Source organism: Corythoichthys intestinalis, chromosome 2, assembly GCF_030265065.1.
Source record: "Corythoichthys intestinalis isolate RoL2023-P3 chromosome 2, ASM3026506v1, whole genome shotgun sequence".
NCBI classification, from domain to species: domain Eukaryota; kingdom Metazoa; phylum Chordata; class Actinopteri; order Syngnathiformes; family Syngnathidae; genus Corythoichthys; species Corythoichthys intestinalis.
Genome location: NC_080396.1, coordinates 57,750,224 through 57,773,316, shown reverse-complemented (window position 1 = coordinate 57,773,316; position 23,093 = coordinate 57,750,224). Strand labels below are relative to the sequence as shown.

The 23,093-nt window shown below is 38.1% G+C and overlaps 1 protein-coding gene across 7 annotated transcripts; it reads right to left on the bottom strand.

Moving 5' to 3' along the window:
* Positions 1–1,432: 1,432 nt before the first annotated feature.
* On the bottom strand, positions 1,433–21,494 carry arl13b (ADP-ribosylation factor-like 13b). Of its 7 annotated transcripts, none has more exons than XM_057830316.1 (11): positions 20,974–21,494; positions 18,163–18,255; positions 17,677–17,749; positions 17,352–17,601; positions 11,151–11,256; positions 10,792–10,994; positions 10,446–10,560; positions 10,232–10,364; positions 8,060–8,182; positions 2,328–2,396; positions 1,454–1,917 (listed from the first exon to the last, which is right to left on the bottom strand). In XM_057830316.1, the coding sequence occupies exons 2-11, from the start codon at positions 18,184–18,186 to the stop codon at positions 1,841–1,843; spliced, it is 1,173 nt and encodes a 390-aa protein (XP_057686299.1). In that variant the 5' UTR covers positions 18,187–18,255; positions 20,974–21,494; the 3' UTR covers positions 1,454–1,840. The 7 variants fall into 7 exon arrangements, 6 of the variants coding, with proteins under 6 accessions (XP_057686298.1, XP_057686299.1, XP_057686297.1 ...); XM_057830314.1 differs by lacking the exon at positions 18,163–18,255 and having other exon boundaries at positions 1,457–1,917; positions 17,677–17,747; positions 20,974–21,143; positions 21,265–21,494; XR_009062596.1 differs by lacking the exon at positions 18,163–18,255 and adding an exon at positions 2,021–2,154 and having other exon boundaries at positions 1,886–1,917; positions 17,677–17,747.
* Between the last annotated feature and the right edge of the window lie 1,599 nt (positions 21,495–23,093).

Here is a 23,093-nt window from a genome sequence, read left to right as displayed (position 1 = left end):
AAGGCAGGATGCTACCCACAACTCATTCCAAACCCTTGGATGGTCGCACTCAAATTTGGAAATGGCTGTCGATAGCCGACCCACCTAGGTAATTGACCAATAAAGGTCACTGCCAAGGAGAGCATAACAAATATTAATCTAGGGGTTCAAACAAGAATCAAAATTACTTGAATTAAATCTATAAGAGCCATGAGACAACTTAAAGATGATTTAATAGTATTAACGGAGTGAACTATCTCCCTAACTACAAACATACTCAACAGTCTAATCAGCCATTACTCAATTCCAAGCAAGTCAGCAAGTATCATACACCTATTTAAGAATGAATGGATATTGACATTATTGTACTGATTTTCCATCAACAACTCTGAAGGCTGTTGGACAGACATGAAATGCGCTTGAACCCATTCGACATGATGCATCTCAGGAACTGAACCCTCAGAAGGCAACGAACGTGCTGCATCAGCAGGTTTTGAAGGTGAATTTTGTATCAATGCATGAGTGCTTGACAGGAAGTTTCATAACCCTGAGCAGCCATGAAATGTCAAGACTGGAAAGATGCTTTTCAATTTATGGGAGGGAAAATCTTGTCTGGTGCAAAGGGCACTGCAGGTGTCAATGCAAGCCTCTGACCAGAAGTGTCACTTCCCCACCGAGCTGTCTCAATATTTTGACACACTGATAATCTAAGGATGAGGTAGTGGGAACAGATACAGCACCTATATTCTTCTTATTTATTATAACTCACTGGCTGCCAATCACTGCGTTTCCGTCCCCCCCCCCCCAAAAAAAAGTAATAATAACATTTTTTTGAAAAGCACTGGTTAAGAATGTTTCCATTAAAGATTGTTTTTCCAAAGCTTTGTAAATCTCGTGAAATCACATCACATTTTGGCGTATGAATTTTTTAAATGGCAAATAATAAAGTGTTTCCATTGCACTCTTGAAATATTACTGTATTTTGATATCAAAAACAATTTCAACTGGGATGGCTGGCATTGAATTATCATGTTTCAGTACTATTGGTTTATTCATTTATCCTCTTGTCTTAGGGTATCTTTTCATGATGTGTGTATTAGCGGCAAATTTACCATGAAACTCAAAGACATTGTAAAAATTCCATAGAGCTGACATGTTTCTTTGAATCAGGAGCTGCCGTTCTAACAGTAACGCATTCTTGGAGTAGACTGTAGGATCAGTGGCTGCAGTTTGTGCCAGCTTAATATCCTTAAACAACAACGTGCAGGCTTACCCAAAAGAAGGCTGTTATTGGTAATTTGATCGTCAATAAAGGCATGGATCAGTGACCGCCATTCACACAGAAATTGGCCGATAATAATCAGCAGGCAAACAAACAGCATCCCGAGTAGTTCTGTGGCTCTTGGAGTTACAGAAATTATTTGGCTGCAACAATAGCTACATCATGTTGCAGAATAAAATAATAAAGCACCTACTTTTTTCCCTGTCAAACCCGATTTTCTAGTTTTTAGAAAATAATGTCACCTTTGGCAGTTTCATGTCAAATGTTTCTTTAAAAAGAAAAAAAAAAGATACAATTACGGCTGTGTTCATTTGTTTAATAACAACATAAAGTAAAAACATGGTAAAAACATTTGTATAGTAAACGTGTGTTTTTTTGTGGTCTGTGAAACCACAGTTGTATGGCGGCTTAATAGAGAATCCTTCTCCGTGATGCTCCTTTGTCTTTTATGTTGCACTTCCATGCTCGCAGGCTGTCCTTTCCCAGACGTGATCCAGAGTGCTGTTTAAACTCCGCTTGCTTTGGACAGAAAGCAAAAGGGGAGAGCCATGATTGAGGAGGCTCAATCAGTAAATTAAGTTAAAAAACCACATCATGGGTATCACTGTTAGGTTGTGGCTTGTTTGCAACAGGTGGGAGTGGCTTCCTGTGAAACTCTGTGGAGCGGAAGAGAGGGTTTTGCTAAATTACTACGCAGCCAGTTCATTCTGAAGTAAATCCATGCAAACTGAGAATGGAAACTGAGAATGGGATAAGAACATGCGGTATGGAGATGGACGGATGGTTGTTAAGACCAACAAGTTGTTAGAGATGATCAAACTCAACGCTGTCGATGATTAAGAGTTAAAGCACGGCTTCAGTGTTTCCTCTGCAGTGCCAAACTGAAATGTTGCCTAAAATGACAACAACAGCCCTCCAATTATTATTCTGAAGAGAAAACACTTCTCAGCATTAGTGAATGAGGAAGAATGAAAATGAAATCATTCAAAGTTTGCAAGCATGAGATTAGATGGAAGTTGTATTACATAGAAGCAATGAATTTGAGTCTAAGCACGGCTGTTTTTACCAGAGGGCTTTGAGTCCCAAAGAGGCTCTAGTTTAGGCAGCCTAGAAACTTTTGGTGAGGCCCATCCAACTAAAATAGAAAAAAGCCAGGAGAACATTAGCGGCACATTAGTGTGTGTGTGTTGTGCGATTGTCACGCAGTTCCCAATTGCATCCTAACCTACATAAAAATGTACATTCATACAACTATTGTATAATAATTTGTGTTCCACTCTTCATGATGGCAGTGACAAGTGACAGGTCCTCTATTACTGTAGATGACAGAAGCTACAATTAATTGGCATTTAACCATTCTGCCATTCATTCAACAGCGTAAGCCCGCAATTCACACTGGGGGGGTTACATTTCTCATTTTAACAAAGGTACTGTGTGCTGTGTGCTATTTATGCTAATAAAGGAAACAATTGTTGTTTTTATTCTTGGAAAGGATTAATGACATTTCATTTCAGTAGTGAAAAACTATTTGCCACATGGCTGTTTTGTTTGTGTTTCGAGCGTACAGACAAATCAAAGCTTCGCTAAAGGCACCATTGTATAATGTACAGTGAAGAAAAAGGGAATTTGAACACCCTATTTTGCAAGTTCTCCCACTTAGAAATCAAGGAGTCTAAAATTTTAAATGTAGGTGTATGTCCACTGTGAGAGAGATAATCTAAAAAGAAAAATCCAGAAATCACAAAGCATGATTTTTTAACAAATTATTTGTATGATACAGCTGCAAATAAGTTGGTCAATGACCTCAAAAGAGCTGGGGCCACCGTTTCCAAGGTTACTGTTGGTAATACACTTGACATCATGGTTTGAAATCATGCATGGCACAGAAGGTTCCCCTGCTTAAACCAGCACATGTCCTAAGTTTGCCTATGACCATTTGGCTGATGCAGAGGAGTCATGGGAGCATGTTTTGTTGTCATATGACAGTAAAATAGAACGTTTTGGTCATAATTCCACTAACTGTGTTTAGAGGAAGAAGAATGATGAGTACTATCTGAAGAACACCATCCCTACTGTGAAGCATGGGGGTGGTAGCATCATGCTTTGGGTGTGTTTTTCTGCGCATGGGACAAGACGATTGCACTGTATTAAAGAGAAGATGACTGGAGCCATGTATAGACCCTACCCACGTGACGTCACAACTCCGCCCTCCTGACTGGTGCCGCCCAATTGTCCGTCAACACATCGTGTTTACCCGTTACGGCTACGTACATTCCTCCTATTTACGGCGTGTTTTTCTGCTCGTTAACATTAATAATCAAAATGGTGAAGGCGTGTGTGGCGGTCGGTTGCAATAACAGAGAAGATAGACGGAGAGACTTGAAGTTCTACCGGATTCCGAGAGACCCGGAGAGGAGAGAGCGAGATGGGCTGCTGCAATTCGACGAGAAAACTGGGCTCCAAACGATTACCACAGATTATGTAGTAGTCATTTTATATCTGGTAAGATGCATTTAATATATATTTAGAGGGTTTTGGGCTGACAACCACAATTAAGATCATTGCTAGGCTAATCGCTGACAACATACACGTATGTATGTAGTGAGAGTGCTATCGCTAAACCATATAAACATTAAAAGCCCTAGCTCCATTGACAAATGACATGAAATACATTAGACTTGACAGTGGATGTTAGCAAGAACAAAAGATTTTGAATTGAAAATTTCGTAACTCACCTTTCCAAGCACAAGAATTTTCGTGGATGAGGACCTGTTTCACCCAACCAGCAACGAAGTATTTATAAGCCTCCAAGCTCTTAAAGTTTTTCAAACTTTCGTGAGAATAGGCTGATTTTGTGTGGACAAGATAGTTTTAAATATTAGGGTAGCTAGCAGATGTCTGGCAAATACGGCGCAGACAGCGGGTCGAAAAACATCGATTTAGGCATCAAATATGGACCTGGCGAATGGATAAACTGAAGCTTTTCCACATAACGCCTTTTATGCAACGCATCAAGTGAGTTTACGGCATCCGAAAGCACCGGGTCTTCCATGAAATGCATTATAAATTGCTCGATCAATTGAGACCATTGATAATACAGACACAAAATGACGGACAAGGGGGCGGAACAATACAGCGATCACGTGATTTTGTGACGTCGGTGGGTAGGGTCTATTGTGAGATTTTGGGGAACAACCTATTTACTTCAGTCAGTGCATTGAAGATGTGTCATGCCTGGGCCTTCCTACATGACAATGACCCAAAGCACACAGCCAGGAAAACCAAGGAGTAGCTCCATATGAAGCATAACAAGGTTCTAGCATGGCCTCTCCAGACCTAAACCCGATAGAAAACCTTTCGATGGAGCTCAAAGTCCGTGTTTCTCAGTGACAGCCCAGAAACCTGACTAATGGGTGGGCCAAGATACCTCCTGCAGTAAGCCTGAACGATATATCGTTTAAACATCGCCATCGCGATGTGCGTGTGCGCAATAGTCCAATCGCAAGCACGTGCGATAGGTGTTCTTTTTTTTTTATCCACATACGCCTCACTTTCTGGTCTGCGCACAGCCTCCTACCCTCCCTCTCCCAGCCTTTTGATCCTCTCAGTCACTGCGGCACAACGATGGCTTTGATCTGGCCAAAGAAGCAGACTTCACACGGGCATCTGTCAATCATCGTTTAACTTGTTAAACAGTTGTAAGGAAGCCGCGCTGGAATGAATGTGTGTACTGTGGGGACGTTGGAGACATTTAAATGCCAGAAGTGATCATGAGGAGTTTGAAATTTCTACATGTCACTTCAACGGTCACAGCTAAAGTAGATAAACAGAAGCATTTAATAAAGCCAAGCATTTATCTGCTACAGTACTTTATTCTTGTTCAAAAATGATTTGGTTGGACAGTTATGTTTAAAACTTATCATAATTATGACATTTGAAGTGCTTAAAAACCATTTATTTATATACATTTTTTAAATCACTTTGGGGGGAAAAGTGAGAAAAAAACATGTCTTATATTTATCTCTTTCCAATGCTAAATCTGAATAAATACATTTGGCACAAAAAACACACACACAAAAAAAAAAAAAAAAATGGGGGAGGTGGGCTACTTCGCGGTTTTTCACTTATCGCGGCGGGTTCTGGTCCCCATTAACCGCGAAAAACAAGGGATGACTGTACACTGTGGTGATGGTGAGTCATCTAAAGTCTTTCCAAACAGCTATTTAAGTCATCTTGTGAAAATTTCTTGAAAAAAAAATCTATAAATTTTTTTTAATATCGCAATATAATATCTCAATATATCGCAAACCCCAAAAAAATCGCAGCAATAGTTTTTTCCAATATCGTTCAGGCCTATCCTGCAGTGTGTGCAAACCTGGTGAAAAACTACAGGAAATGTTTGACCTCTGTAAATGCAAACAAAGGTTACTGTACCAAATAATAACATTTGTTTTTTTAGATGTTCAAATACTTATTTGCAGCTGTATCACACAAATAAATCGTTTTAAAAAATCATTCATTGTGATTTCTGGATTTTTCTTTTTAGATTATCTCTCACACAGTGGACATGCACCTACGGTGAAAATTTCAGACCCGTCCATGATTTCTAAGTGGGAGAACATGCAAAACAGCAGAGTGTTCAAATACTATTTTCTTCACTGTATATACAAAAGATCTTTAACAATTGATAATACTTGACGGTATAAAATGTGACATTTTATATGGCGGAAAACACAGACAAGACTGAAAAAGCAGTTTCTGCTCTTGCACTCCTCTTTAAAATAAACTGCTGTATTTTAAGCCAAAAGAACAGTTGTGTTCGATAGAACAAAATGTCTATATGCTGCTATAGCAGATTCATGGAGCATTAAGCCTGAACTATTTTTAATTTGTCCGTTTTACCCTGGAAACCCCTGTTTACAGACGTCGCGCAACCGCTTTTGTTTCAACCCAGCAATAAAAAAAAGTAATTATATTTAATATTCAAAATATCTGTCATTTTTAGCATAGAATCATTAATTGATGTCTAATACTTTGTTAAAAAAAAAAAAAAAAAAGACTTTAAAAAATTATTCACTCGCATATTTTAAACTTTTAAACAAATTACATGACAATGAAAAAAATGGTGTCTCTAAATAAGTCACAGTAACTACCTCATAACTATCGCTTAGTTGTATTTTTTTTTTGTTACTGTCGCATTCGCCCTGAAATGTTAGATGATAAATAATCGATCCAAACAAAGAAAAATTGGGGGGGAAAAAACATTTTAAAGGGTAAATATATAAAACAGAAAATCTCAACCACTCCTTGATGTCTGCGATTTCTGCATAGTGACCCTTGTTATATTACCATGTTTCACCCATAAAATCCCCCCAAAATCCGGCTGTGGCCATTCACAGCTGTGTTGACACTCGGTGATACATGCTACTAGAGGTGTGCAAAGTTTCCGATTCTTAGATTATTCGCGATTCGGCCGTGGAAGATTCGAGAACAATTCACAAATATCCAAATTCTGATTATTGAAATATGCCAAGTAAAGCGGAAGTACAACACACTCAGCGCACCGCGCAGACTTCGGGACAATGAGGAACAGAGCGAGAGTAGCTAAACATCATGCTTCTCATTACCCGGCCCCTCGGGTAATGCCAATGCTCAACTCACGGCTCTAGCTCAACTCATGCCAAGAGATAAAAAAAAACACAACAACATACCTGACTGCTGCCGAAAAGCTGCTACAAAGTACATCCACATAATGTTACGATAGATATCATTTATATAGGACTAGATGCAATGTAGCTTCGGTACCGTTAGCAGCACAGCTACAAAAAGCTAGATGCAAGCGTTAGTAAACGGCCGCCATCTTAAAGCAGTACACTTCCCTGCAAGGCTGTTGTAGCGAACCTTCCAAGCAAATCTAATTAACTTTTTATCTAAAATACTCCTAAATCGGTAAAATATTGACGTGAATCTATCTTTAAAATAGTTTTAAAACTTTCACATGTCGAAAGTAAACAAAAGGGAAATTATGGAAACGGGAGCAATTTTAACAACTTTAACGGTTTATTCACAACATTAAATTAATTGAATGTAGTTTAAAGCTGCTGATACAGAATGGGGACTGGAGTTTTTTTATTTACTGTTATTTTTGTATATTTTTTTACTGCTATATATTAACTTGATACTGAAATAGTAGTTTGGTTTAGCCTGAGAGTATTTTTGAACAATTTTGAACTAATGTACAAAACATTAAAAAAATAAAATAAATAAATAAAAAATAAAAAAGGAGGGGGGGGTGCATCAATGATCGTTTTATAATCGAATCGGAGCCTCTGAATCGTAATCGTAATCGAATCGTTAGGTGCCCAAAGATTCCCAGCTCTACATGCTACATGGAGTTTTTGGATCGAAACAAGGTAAGTCCGCAATAATATCTCGTTAAAATCATGGCGTCTTTAATTCTGCTCTCTCATGCGCTCCAACTCCAGTTAGGGTTTTGCTGTTTAATTTTTATTTATTTTCTAAATGCCCTCCTGTTTAAATTTTATCTTCCCCCAGAAAATTGAGATTTAAAGCTTTCCAATGATGTATCACACGTGCATATCGGACAATTTTGAAATTTGGCCAAATTGGGGGTCTCAGAGCAGAACTTCAGGTCACCTAAGTGTTTTCCGCCATATGTTTGTTCACTTTTTTTTCCTAGCAACAAAAGTCTGGTTTTTCTAGCACCAAAAAAAAAAATCCAACATCATTGATGTAAAGTAATTAGAGAACAGGACAGGCAAACTGAAAATGACAAACCTGGAAGGGGTGGAGGGGTTGGTCTCTCTCCTTGCCCTTCCTCAGTATTTAGTGGGTCGACACGGTGTTTCCTCTTCAGGTACAATTTTCTCACCTTTTTCTTGCTTTGCTGAGTGGCCATGCCTTTGAAAAATTGTAGCACAATAAATTTGAAATAATGGAAAATCTCTCTGCAGCATTTAAAAGATGTTTCAAATTCTTTTTCAACTTTTCATCCCATGTGTAAGCATCTATTGTTTTTTATTTCAATGTTTTTTTCCATTTATTAATTTATTTTTTATAATATAGCACTACCATATTTTTTAATCCTTTTTATTGTTATATTTGTGTTGACATATCCCACGCGAAAACAGCTATACTTGAAGTGTTAATAACGATTTAAAACTTGAGGCATTCATGGTAAAGCCAATCCTTATTGACAAAATAAATACTGGCTGTCCACTAAAATACACTTCTTGCATAGCAATACAGACAGCAGTGCATCATTGTAATGACAAACAGGTTCATACATATTGTGTGAGTTGAATTTATATTTGTTGTCCTTCGATAAAAGTGCATAAATTATTTTAACTACTTACTCAAACCATTACACTTTGTGTCTATAAAATCGTAGAAACAGTAAAGACATCCAATTGTTAGGCGTGACTGTTTAATCCTTTCTTAAAGAGTGAAACATGTCCACCATTCTCAAGTGGCTCAGATATGCAGTTTTGGAAAATGTCCATTAAAGTTGCCCGCTGCCTTCATCTTAACCCTTTAATAAATACCGATATCATATTTGAAGCCTCATCACGCTGTAATTACATCACCCACTTGTCGCTGGTTAGTCTCATTTGAAAGTGCATAAATTGAGGTCCACGCTCGTTTTTATTTTAAGTCAATCGACCAAGTAAAACGAGATATAATGTCATTTGAGTTTTATAGTTTTATTTCTCTCATAAATAAGCATTAAAACGTTGCATGGGCAATGTGTTTATGTCCGTATTTCAATCATTTCTTGTCCTTTTTCAAAACAGAAAGCACCAGGAAAGACTACATATCCCAGGTGCCATTGTGAGCTAAGGAAGGACGGATGTAATGTGAGCATTTAAACAAAAAAAATTTGCCGAGCAAGGCGCCACCTAAGGAGAGGAAGGCGCGGTAGTGAGCGACGACCGGTTGGATTGAGCGAGCGACTTTGAAACGTGTGGAATGGATCGAAAACTAAATTTAGCTCAAGCTAATGCATTATTTTATCAACTCGAGGAAGAGGATGGACCAGATTTGTCGTTGTTTTCTTCGGATGAGTCGGCGGGGCTGACAGCTCAAATGGCTGAGGAGTGGGCTGTGTGACGTAGTGTATGACGTAGCCCTTTGTCTTGTTCAAGGGGGAACTGAGTGGCATGCCTGAAAAAACTGAACTAGTTTATTGTCAATATTTTGGAAAATACTTTTTTTTTTTTTTTTATGTAATATTTGATTTTTTTTTCACTATCAATCTTCTTAATTTGTATATGGATGAGTTTGTTCGAGAAGCTTGATTGTATGTAAATACTTTTGATAATGTGATGGGTACAATACCAAACCTTACAAAGAGCTCCACTAAACCTTTTTTTGTGTTAGATGATACATACTTTTTTCACTATTTTGCACTGTTGGTCTACTGTATGTAACTTGTTCTGACCATAATATGTGTAAAGGCCAAAAATGCCTTTGACCATACCTGCTGTTTGTGTTGAATTGTCAAATATAAAACTATCCAGTCTTATTTTTTTTTTGTTGAAAGTTTATCCGAAATAAGTTGAATAAATATTGACAAGCTTCAAAACGGTTCGTCGAGCATGTTTGGTTGTCAATGGGACATCAATGCTGCAAATTTTCACAAAAGATTTTGGGATTTGTTTTTGTTGTCTTTTTGGGTCCAAAATGTTGATTATAATTGGTCAGTGAAGAAAACATCAGTTTGAACATGAAGGTTATGGTGTCCTGAAAAAAGCGACCCAACCAGGCCATTGTAAACATTTTTTTCAGTCAAATTTCAAGGCAACATCAAAGACATGCAAATTCGGAGAAAATAGGCTCAGGTGTTAAAGGGTTAATCCCGTATTATTTCATCATTCAACTACAAGGTGCTCATGTTGCGACATTTACCATTCTACAATAAATGGCACCGTGGTGTCCGAATGCACTTACTTGAGTTGTCCGGTGTTTGTCTGGCCTCATCTGTCTCTTGATAATTCTCCTCATACTCGCTGTCTGCCTTTAGACTGTTGATTGTGTACTCCTGCAGCTCATGTTGCTTTCCAACATTTTCGTGATCCCCACTCTGAATTAAATTTATGACAGAAGAAAGGTTTCACTGGCAATTACATTGCGGCTTGTTTTATGTTCGGTGGTCGAATCACACCTCATTGATGACATTTTCTATCGGCTGGAAGGGGTTGGCCATGTTTTCTTCATCAGGTTCCTCTTCGCAGTGCTGCTTGCCCTCACGTTCTGCCTCCTCCCGCTCTTGCCGTTCTCTAGGAAAAAAATTATTAACCTTTTGGCATTTTCTTACAAACATCCTAGGGTAGGATGTTAGTTACACAAAGTAATACGCCAGGGTCAAATGAGTTCAAGTGTTTACCCTAAAGTGATGAAAAAAAAAAAAGATTTCATTACACTTTGGTTGTCGAAAACAAGGACAGATAGTCTTCTATTCTTGGCCGGGTTAAGAGTCCATGATACATAATTTATCTTGGCCAGCTCACCTCTCTTCTCTTATTCGCCGGACTCTTTCTGCCCTTTCTTTCTTATCCTGCTCTTCTTGAGCACGTTGCTCTGCTGTGTCTTTCTGCACGCGCTCAGTAATGGCCTCATAATCTTTGGCAATATTGTTGAGCAGCCAGCTCAAACCCCTTTTGATGGATTTGTCAACCTTTTTGCCGTAACCCAGGACCGCAGAGCACGGCTCCTGGAAAATAAAAAGAACGCAGTTCAAAAGCGCTGCCAAGTTAAAGTATGCGAGGTGGGTAAACAAAGGTAGTTGTTATTTTCAAGAAAAAGCAAAGCTCGCACTAAAATGCAACACTCTTATTATCTTTCACCGAACAGATACAAAAACACTTACAATCTGACAGAGACACTTGTTCTCATTAACAAGCTTCTCTAATGACAGGTTCTCAATGATGTCTGCTTCAGCCAGTGCTCCTTCCTGATCCTGTTTGTTGGCGAGTCTGGAAGCAGAGACAAAAATTACAAACTGGCAATATGCCACTAATTGTATTAAAAATGGAGGCCACCTTTGACTACTTCTGGCCACCTCTAACTTCTCTGATATCATGAAACTGTTATTTGCCCAGTCTCAAACAAAACGTTTTTTTAAAACTGCAATTGCAGTATTATATCAGTCACTTGGTGGCAGCAAACAAAAGTTTGCTTCTCAAATACCATTAACGACCATCGTTTCCTGACAATAATACACTTAAATGTATAGAACATCTACACACTAAAATATGCCTTCATGAACACAAAATTCCTATTTTCATGTATTAGGATACATTCAACTCGACGCTTCGAAGCTTATTAGGTCCCTGATTGTGTTTCCATCCACTGCCATGAAACCAATAAAATACAAAACTATTTTAGTTGTGGCGACTCTTAGCCATTTCTTCATGTTGTCCTCCCATGTCGGGATCATGGAAGATGGATGCGGCATTTCAAAATTGTCTTTTTTGAGGGATTTTGATGTGCAATTCAAAACGGAAGTAGCGAGCAGAAATGCGGAAGTAAAGCAGAAGTACCTCGGAAACTTGTCTACCGTATTTTTCGGACTATAAGTCGTAGTTTTTTTTCATAGTTTGGCTGGGGGTGCGACTTATACTCTGGAGCGACTTGTGTGTGAAATTATTGACACATTTTTATATCATTTCACATGTTATTTTGGTGTTTGGAGTGACACTGATGGTTTGGTAAACTTGTTAGCATGTTCTTTACGCTATAGTTATTTGAATAACTCTTAATAGATTTGTTACATTAACTTACTGGTCACCAGGGGTCGCGTTAACCGAATATTTTCCGTCGTTGACCGGTTTTTTAAAACGGTGACGGAAAAAACTGAAGTCCATCCGTCATTTTGACAGGTTGCAATTCACACCCCAGACCACAGGGTGGCGAATCAGCATATTAATTAGCTATTGTCTCTCTTGATGCGTGACGTCGTTGGCCTTACTCGGAAAAATGTCAAGGCAACTGAGTGTCCGAAGTTTCTTCAAAAAGCCCCAAAACGACGATGGTGTGATTAAAGAGGTGAAAAAAGAGGGACTGATGCACTGGAGGATGAAGGATGACAACGAATCAAGTGAATCGCCGGTGCACTCCTCACTGCGGCGAGCAGTTAAAACACCGCCAATTACCAAGAAGGGCAGAATTGGTAACATGGTGAAAGCGGCATAAAGCCAAAAAAGCGGACCAGACTAGCCAGAGCCTGAAATTATTTCAAGGAAAATATGGCGGGTGCCACCACTGTGTGTACTCTTTTTGCTAAGCTAAGCTCGCATACCACGATAGCACGTCGGCTATGGACGAACACTTGACGCGCCGTCACCCAGATGTATTTCGGAAGACAACAGGAAACAACAAGCTAGCGGATTGTAAGTCCATACAGCTTTCTAACGATTTTAAAAAAAAAAAAAAAAAAAAAAAAAAAGATGCCTTCATGTGTCGTATCAACGTGCAGTTTTATTTAATAATAATAATAATAATAATTAAAAATATATATATATATAATGGAATTATATAATATTTTTATTATTATTATTAAATGTATTAGGATCATGGACCCACTTGGGGGGGATATATATATATATATATCCTGTATATACATAATAAAAATATATATGGAAACACAGCACTGGCCTGCTTACTGTAATCCATGACTGCACTAATGTTAGGTACTTTATATTATAAAATATTATTGTATTATTGTGCATATACATAAAGTGACTGCATCAAGATATAGTCATTTTAAAAATTTAAGTGACTGGTAAAAATAGATTATGACTGGATTTTTATGACCCTGTCAGTCAAAATGACAGACAACGAAAAAGTCTAGCGCAACCTCTGCTGGTCACGTTCGCATTTCGTTGTTCATGCATCATGTAACCGTACACTTATTCAGCATGTTTTTTTCTCTATTGTATTTTTATTTTAAATAATATTTATTTTAAATAATATCTGTTCTATGTGTTGGATTTTATCAAGTAAATTTCCCCCCAAAATGCGACTTATACTCCGGTGCGACTTATATGTTTTTTACCTCTTCGTTGGGCATTTTATGACTGGTGCGACTTATACTCAGGTGCGACTTATAGTCTGAAAAATACGGTATATAATTTTTTTTTTTTAATTACCGGTATTATTAACAGAAACTTGTCTATAAATTAATAGCAGAGGTGTGCAAAATTTCCGATTCTTAGATTATTCGCGATTCGGCCGTGGAAGATTCGAGAACGATTCACAAACATCCAAATTCCGATTATTGAAATATGCGAAGTAAAGCGGAAGTACACAACACTCAGCGCGCCGCGCGGTCTTCGGGACGGAATGGAGCGAGAGTAGCTAAACATCATGCTTCCCATTACCCGGCCCCTCGGGTAATGCCAATGCTCAACTCACGGCTCTGGCTCAACTCATGCAACGAGATAAAAAAACACAACAACATACCTGACTGCTGCCGAAAAGCTGCTACAAGTACATCCATATAATGTTACGGTGGATATCATTTATATAGGACTAGATGCAATATAGATTTGGTAGTGTTAGCAGCACATCTACAAAAAGCTAGATGCGGGCGTTATAAACGGCCGCCATCTTAAAGCAGTACACTTCCCTGCAAGGCTGTTGTAGCGAACCTTCCAAGCAAACCTAATTAACTTTTTATCTAAAATACTCCTAAATCGGTAAAATATTGACTTGAACCTATCTTTAAAATAATTTAAAAACTTTCACATGTCGAAAGTAGACAAAAGGGAAATTATGGAATAACGGGAGCAATTTTAACAAATTTAACGGTTGATTCACAACATTAAATTAATTGAATGTAGTTTAAAGCTGCTGATACAGAATGGGGACTGGAGTTTTTTTATTTAATGTTATTTTTGTATATTTGTTTACTGCTATATGTTAACTTGATACTGAAATAGTAGTGTGGTTTAGCCTGAGAGTATTTTTGAACAATTTTGGAACTAATGCGCAAAACATTAAAAAAAAAAAAAAAAAAAAAAAAAAAAGGAGGAGGGTGCATCAATAATCGTTTTATAATCGAATCGGAGCCTCTGAATCGTAATCGTAATCGGATCGTTAGGTGCCCAGAGATGCCCAGCTCTAATTAATAGTATTATCTGCAGTTAGATTTGTAAATGGTAAATGGTGTTATACTTATATAGCGCTTTTCCACCTTTCAAGTATTTAGGTTTTTAAAAGAAATACTATCCTTATATGCTTTAATCAGATAATAATAATAGTAATAATAATGAATTTTATTTATAAACACACTTTACATTAAACAGGCATGAAAATGGGTCAGGGGTTAAAAAGGTGAGAAGGGTTTGGAGGAAATATGTTCCAGTACACTGTACAACCCAACAAAATATTGAGCTCTTAAAAAAAAAAATTCTATCATAGAAAAAGTTTGCACATGTGTCCATCATCGTTTAACAAAGTGAGCTGCCTCAGAGGGTTTGAGTAGACTCACTATGAAGCATTTAATAAAGCCAAGCATTTTCTTACTATTTTATTGTTCTTTAAAAATAATTCAGTGGGGCAGTAACATGTTTAAAACATGTAATTCTTACATTTCTAAGTGCTTAAAAAACATTTATAAATGATACTTTGGGGGGAAAAAGTGAAAAAACATGTCTTATATATGTATCTTCTCCCAATGTAAAATCTGAATAAATGCATTTAACACGCGCAAAAAAATTATGGGGGGGCACTACTTCGCGGTTTTCACTTATTGCGGCGGGTTCTGGTCCCCATTAACCGCGAAAAACGAGGGATCATTGTATTTCTGAAAAGCTTTAAGAAGCAAGAATCATTCCCGCCACTCGTCGGGCCGGCGTTGTGCCGACACCGGCCGTCATCTCAATCAATCAAAAATAACACGTCTCAGGCGGACGACGGGAGCGATGCGAGGCGCCCTCCATCCGAGAGCAGGCCGATTAATTTGGCTCAACAGTGCGTTTTTTCATTTATATTACCGCTAAATACACAAGCTTGACGCCAATTTAACGGGAGCTATTTTTTCACGGGAGATTTGCCTAGCTCTAGCAGTGTCCAACGCAAGCTGCAACGAATAGCAGTAACTTTATTATATCGCAAAATATGAAAACGATTGAAACCCTTACTCACCAAACTCAATCTGCTGGCAAATACAGGCAAGTGTGTGTGGATAAGGCCTGCTTTTTGTTTTAGCAGCTTTGCAATGCAACCAAAGGCTCTCCTAGCACTCCCTGTACACGTAAATAGTGCGCGCGATTGGAATAATGGAACGCAGTTTGGGCCGATGATTGGTTCTCGTCAGTGAAGCATCTGGAAGGATTTGCTGACTGTCCAAGTGTCACCGTTTTAAAGGACCGATTTCTGAGTTGCTCAGTTTCCGTACTAAGTTAATCACATGATGATAATAATAATAATAGTAATAATTAAATTAAATCTCCTGACCCCCGCCCCCCAAAAAAGAATTTCTCCTCGGATCTACGCAATTCACGTAGGTCGCCCTTTTTTACTTCAAAACGGCGAATTTCGCCGAAAGGTGAGAGATTTTCATGCCTGATTAAAAAAAAAAAAAAAAAAAGATCTCAAAGTGCTACAATTTATAAAAACAACACGTAAATACACACACACAGAAAAAGTTCATTAAAATCCAGTTTAGTAGGCTGCTAAAACACCTTGCTGAAGAGGTGTGTTTTAAGTCCGCTCTTGAAAGACTCAATTGACTGTGGTGCTCTCAAGGTTATGGGGAGTGCATTCCACAGTTTGGGGGCGACAGAGCAAAAGGTCTCCCATTAAGTGGAGGTTCATTTTGGTGGGTTTGAGGAGGTTGGTATTTGTGGAGCGGAGGCTACGGGTAGAGTGCTGAAGTTTGACCAGTTCCTTGAGGTAGGGGGGTGCATTTCCCTGGGTACATCAGAAGGTTAGCAGGGAGATTTTGTATTCGATCCAGGAGTAGATGGGGAGACAGTGCAATGAGTGGAGGATGGGTGTGATGTGGTCATATTTGCGCACTCTCATCATGATCCTAACAGCAGTGTTTTGTATGTATTGGCACTTTCGAATGCTCTTTCTAGGGATCCCGATGATAAGGGCATTGCAGGAGTTGAGCCTGGAGGAGAAAAGGCATGGACCAACTTTTCGGCATCTGGCAGAGACAGGGTGGGGGAGAGTTTGCAATGTTTCTGAGATGAAGGGATGTTTTACAGATATGTTTGATGTGGGCCTCTTCATTGAGGTAGGAGTCCATTCTAACACCTACGTTGGTGACAACAGGTGACAATGGGATGTCCTGGCCAAAAAAGGTGATGCTTGTTATGGAGAATAATTTGACCTGGTGTGGGGTGTCGATGAGGATATCTTCTATTTTGGAGCCGTTTAGTTGGAGGACATTTTTTTTCATCCATGCCTTTATCTCCTAGATGCAGACGGCAAGTGTGGATAAAGTGGGATGTGGTGGTGATGAGCCAGCAGAGCAGGGAGGGATTGAGTCCAGTTTTATATAAACTTGCGACACAGTGATGGACTCTTTAAAGTCCATGAAAAATCCTAAATCTTTAACAATTATTGTGATATTAGCTGAGGTTTGAATGGAGTAGTGACAATAGACAACCATTTTCTGACATTAGACTCTTTTCCACAATGACGATTGCCTAAAAGAAAATGTTTATGTCCATTAAAATCTGAAAATTTTTGAGTGATATTTTCAGAGCTTGAAGTGGTTACACGCACACTTACATTTTATTGATAATAGAGTTTTAGAGCCAACTTTTTCACTTTCTTTTCTTATGAAGAACACCTATTAGAAAAGGTTTACATCCATATTTAAATTTAGTGATGATTGATCACCGTTTTTAAACATTGGATAAAGAGCTTTTCCGGAATGATAAGCACCTGTAAGAAAATACAATCCAAAATATTTGGGTGATTGTTATTGGTGTAACAATGATCAAATGATCACAATTGTACCACAGCTACCCTAATTTTAAGCATGAAAATCCCTGCAAGAATGAGATTTTTATATACAACCGAAAAACATCTTAAATTCCATTGTACTCACACAAGCACTGGTTTCCCAGCGATGCGTGGGTGCTGCAGAACCTCTGCCATTGTCTCCCGTGTCTCTTGAATCCGCTGCACATCGCTGGAGTCTACCACAAATACCACACCGTGTGACTCTGAGTAGTAATTTTTCCAAATACCGCGGATCCTCTTCCCACCACCCAGATCAAAGATTGTGACCTCAAATTTTCCCTGATTCAAGTCAACCTTTGAAAAACCCACAGTTGGGGCAACATCCTGGGGATTGTCTGCAAAACAAAGTCAGAGGTCAATAATGACAAATTTTAGCAAAGACTGAAATGCAGAGGAAACAATGTCCAAACCTCCTTGGATTCCTCGTACTGTGGCAGTCTTTCCTGCGTTATCCAGTCCAACCATTACCAAAGTTACTTTTCTGCAGGATAGGAAAATGAATATGAATATTTCGAGTCTTAACACACTCACATATACAGTATATTTCAACTCGTCAGCAAGACACTCAGAGAAGTTCATTCCAGCACTTAAATATCATGTCGTAAGGTAGATAAGCCAGTGATATAAACATTGAAATGGGTTGTTTGGACTGAATGACCTAATAAGTTTCATACAATTATCCATTCAAAATTTTAAATTGAATACACCATTAGTGATAACAATTATTATTATTATTTATTTATTTATAGCTCTGTAATGCTAATGTAATGTGCTCGTGAAGTGGCAAAGATGAACAGGACACATTCATAGTCAACAGAAGACAGTCGGGATGTACCCAAGCTGATGGTAATCACATACGACCTACATGCATGAGTTTCCTTTCTACATACTTAACTTTGACACTTGGGATGAACAGACATCAAGCGCTTAATCCATCTAATAATCCATCTAACAGTCCACTACAGCCAGATGACTTTCAGCAGAGCAGCCTCAAGATGGGAACACAAGGAAAACCAATATAATGAGTACTCAATACCTACGACCATATAACCCTTTACTTTCTGTGTTACAAACACCTTGCCCTGAGGTGTCAAAGGGGAGAGACTTGCTCAACAGACCCAAGTGTAGGATTAGATAAGGATTTCTGACTAAATCCACAGGCTCAGAAGCTTCACATTTACCACGTGGGTTGTGCGCAAATGTTTACCCATTACATTATTATGCTTCCCCATTGCTGGATACACCACAAAATCAATGTATCATAGAGAAGAGCACTCCAAGAAGAGAAGCCCAAGATTTTTTTCCACACCCTGTCACAATATTAAAAAAAAAAAAAAAAAAAAAAAAAAAAAAAAAAAAAAAAAAAAAAAAAAAAAAATTACATGCTTATTTTTGTCAGTGTAGGGACTCAACCATCTGGGTCATGGTATTCCAGAAAAATTGACTCTTCTAATTCGCAGAATTTGCTGTGTTTTTTCTTATTTTCCGAGAGGAAAAAAAAACATTGGAAAAAAGACTTGGCTGATGAAGTGCTGTTCCACACCACTCTGAACTACGAGCACAATTGTAAACCAGTGAAGATTAAAAAAAAATAATAATAAATAATAATAATAATAAAATTCAATTAAAATTCTCAAACCTTAGCATATATCTAATGGCAGACTATAGTACCATAACATGAATGAATGAATGAATGAATGAACTGAAATATGATTTTCTCAAGTGGCCCAAACCGTCAAAGAATTTCAGTTAAATACAAGAGATTTAAATGGATGAGTAGAAGTAATGGACCCTTGTTACCAACTGGTGTTGGTGAAAATTTAAATGCGGAAATGTGAACGCTTTTCTTGGTCATATTAGACATGCTAAGGAATTTGTTATATTTGTATGACACTTTTTTTTTCTTTTTTTATAAAAAAGTTCCTTATTGTGTATAAACTTTGACAGAAAAAATACTGTCCTGTACTTAAATCAAAACGTGAACAGGGAGGGAAATTTTAAAACTGGAAAGAAATTGTGTTTTTTATTTTTTTTAATATAGCTATACACATTATATTTGTATTGACTCATTATAAAAAAATTATGCAAATGTTAAGATGTAATCAACCTGATTCTTGATGCATATTAAAGCCAAAATGTGTTGCAATCTGTTATTTGAATCTGTTAGAAATCTGTAAATCTGTACGAAACTGATTTGGAGTGGAAAATGCATTTTTTTCTTCACGTTAACCGTTCCATTATAACTAGGCTATCTGCAGTTAGTTCAGTTGTACAGTAATTTTGTATATTAATTAGAGCTGAAACGAATACTCGAGCAACTCGAGTTAAAAAACTGATCCGAGTAATTTAATTTACCTCAAGGAATGGTTTAATTTTGCCAGCTCTAAGCATCACTTTTTGCCCGGACTACTTTTAATGTGGGCCAACGCGCTGACGTCACGTGCGTAGAGGGAGAAGCAATAAAAAAAATAAAAAATAAAAAAAAAACTTTACTGAAGCAGACAGCCGCTACAAACTATGCCGACGTTGCTAAAAACTACGCCCGCGTGATGCTAGTGTGGTAGCAGGTAGTGTCCGATGCGTCTCATAGATATCCATAGACATGCATTTAGAACTACATGCGAAATGACATACTCGGCCGCATCTGAACGGCGTTAGTAAACAGCTGCCATCTTTAAGCAGTAGACTTCTAAGGGCTAATAAATATAACGTTACAGTCACTCGCTCACGTAACGTTAGCCCTTTGGAGGGCTAGGTTTCTATTGATTATGACCACTGTCGATACGTGGCTAATGTGTCTTTCCATACAAGCTTTATTTAATCTGTAAAAACATAGCGCTGTAGAGTGATGAGGGTGTAAAGTTAAAACATAATAAATCAAACTGTCAGTTTTAGCTCAGTAGTCATTGCTGAATAAAACACCAAGTAGCACTGGTCCCTAATGTGCTCCAATACAGTCAGCAGGTATCATACATTTATTTTGAACACTGCAAAAACTTAAAATCCTATCAGTACTTAGAGTTTAGACTAACTTAAAACTTAACTAGAACTTAAAAATAGCTTGACACAAATGAAAATTCAATTGAAACACGTGGGGAAAAACACCTAGCTTTTAAGTGATGTTTGTTATCAAGCGTAATTACATTTTTAGGCAAGAAATATGTTGTTGTTGTTTTTTTTTTTATATAAGATCTATAAGTTTTTTGAGTGAAAGCAGTGATTTTTTTTTCTAGTCACATTCGAGATGCAATTGTTGGCTGTTTTCAACAATGTACATCGAAAATAAAGACAGTGATTGACTGAAAATTGTTCAATATTGGATGAAATGTGTTTTTTTCTCATGTATATTTATAATTGCTCTTTACCTAAAAAAAATAAAAATTAAAAATAAAAATATTCGATTAATCGATAGAATTTTCAGTCAATTACTAAAATATTCAATAGCTGCAGCCCTAATATTAATATTGTATATTTAAAGCAGTGAATTTGTTTACCAGTTTTCATTTAATATGTAATTCGGTTTTTAAATACACTATATATATGAGGACAAAGTGTATATTGTACTGCAATACTATGGAGGTTGATGACATCGGCTATCTATAAGGCCCTTACCATCGCTGGGGAAACCGCCCCCCCAAAACAAATTTTCGTTGTTTTTAAACACTGCTAGCCCTGCTGTAGACAATTCCAAGGAAAAAATGACTTACCTGGCCGGCTGTCGCCAGCGTTTCAGCCAGTTGCAGCAATTCGCCATCAGGCTAAACATGTCAGGCCAAGTGTGGGGGTCTGTAGTCAAGTGGTCATCGAGCCTCAGGAGTCCCACCACTTCTCAGCCCCGTAGTGTGGCGACCGTTACCCTAACTACATCATGAGCCAACTCCAGATGACATAAGCAGCTATTTCAATATTGAGCATCTCTTTCACTTATAACCTTGTACACCAAACGTAGTATACATATCCCAAAATACCGACAATCGTAAAGTGCAGCTAATGCTTACGCTTGGAGCAAGCGAGGAACCGCAGCTAGAATTCGTTTTAAGTCTCGACACGCGTGGGTCACTTTTTCCTTAATAGTTGTATTCGCCCTGGAACAAGAGAAAGGTTTTTAAGAGCGTGATATCAAAGCGAGTGTCATGTTTACATTACGAGTGAAGCACTTAGCAATTAGCTTCCTTTTGCTTTTCTGCGCCCTCTTTTCGGTTGCTAGGATGCAGACGTGATGACGCCATATCCCCTCGTCAGAAAAATGGGTATGTTTTTGAACAGCGCCTCCTATGCGCAATCTTGACCACACCCTATGGAATCACAGGAAACACAAAATTCACAAATATATAAAAAATAAATAAATGAAAATATAAATATAAGTTTGTTTTTTGTCATTTAATTTTACTTTTTGTCATTGAAAACCACAAACAGAATAAAGACATTTTTTCTCTGACATTTTTTTTCCCTTTCATTGAAAAACAAACTAAAAAAACAATGGCGATTTTTGTCCTTGACTTTTTGTCATTGAAAAACACCAACGGAAAAACACAATTCGCTTTTCGTTGTCTTTGCCTTACTCTTTTGCCTTTGCTTTTACCGAAAGGAATGGCCTGTTTATCACAGGGGTTGCCAGCCTGTGTTTTCAAAGCCGTATTTGGGTCTTTAGCGCTGCCCTAGTGGCTCCCTGGAGCATTTTAAAACTGTTTGAAAATGGAAAAAGATGGGGGATGTAAATATATTTTTTGTTTTGATACAGGTTCTGTAGGTGTAGGAGGACAAAAATGACACAAACATTCTTAACGTTTTATAATGCTATAAAAATGCGTACAATAAATATTTCAGCATTTCTGTCAACCAAGATTTGCGTCATAGCCTGCGACAAACGTTTCTATCAGCAGGGCGGGATGCCAGGCAGGTGGCTATTGTAAACAAACCGGCAGCTGTGGGATGGGCCATGGATCCGAAAGGGAAAAAGACAAAAATAACTGAGAACAGACGATTCAAATTTCAATGGGCCGAATCATTTGCATTCCTTGCCAATGTGGAAGGATTGTCTTAATGTTTACTCTGTGGCGAGAAGCTGTCAAATAATAAAAAGAGTAATGTGGAAAGACATTTCCAGGGAAGGCAAGCTACATTTGAAGCCGAGTACCCGTTTGGTAGTGAGAGAAAAAGTTTGATTGCATTAGTTCTGAAGAACTTAGAGGAGCGCAAAAATAGATTGAAGAAGTGGGTTGCCTCACCAAACTCTACTACTTTGGGGTGGCGTGGCTCAGTGGTTAGAGTAGTTGTCCCCCAACCCAGAGGTTGTGGGTTCAATTCTCCGCCCTGATGAACTCTCCTAAGTACCCTTGAGCAAGATACTGAACCCTACATTACTCCTGGTGCTGCGTCACCAGTAGGTGGATGGCGAGATAGTGTAACGCGCTTTGAGCGCCTTGAAAGGTGGAAAAGCGCTATATAAGTATAACACCATACTACTGCTGCGAGTGTTACTGCAACCTGGGAGAAACTGAAGCGTGGAAAACTGTTCAGATGGTGCGTGCATGAACGAGACATTCATCAACATATCAGAACACCTTTTTGCAGACTTCAAAAACAAAACCGAGATAATAAAGAAAATCAAAGACATGCCCAGATAAGGGGCATGTTACGCACGTTCCATTTGGTTTCAAAACCTCAAAATAAAACTAAAATCAAAAATTGGATTTCTTTCATTTCATAAAAGCAATGAAACAATTTATTGATATTGTAATGAAGTTAAACTTGAGGTGGCATCATACAACAGAGTAGTCACGTGGTTCGTTGGATCCATTGCAGTGAAAATAAAAATTAAATCATG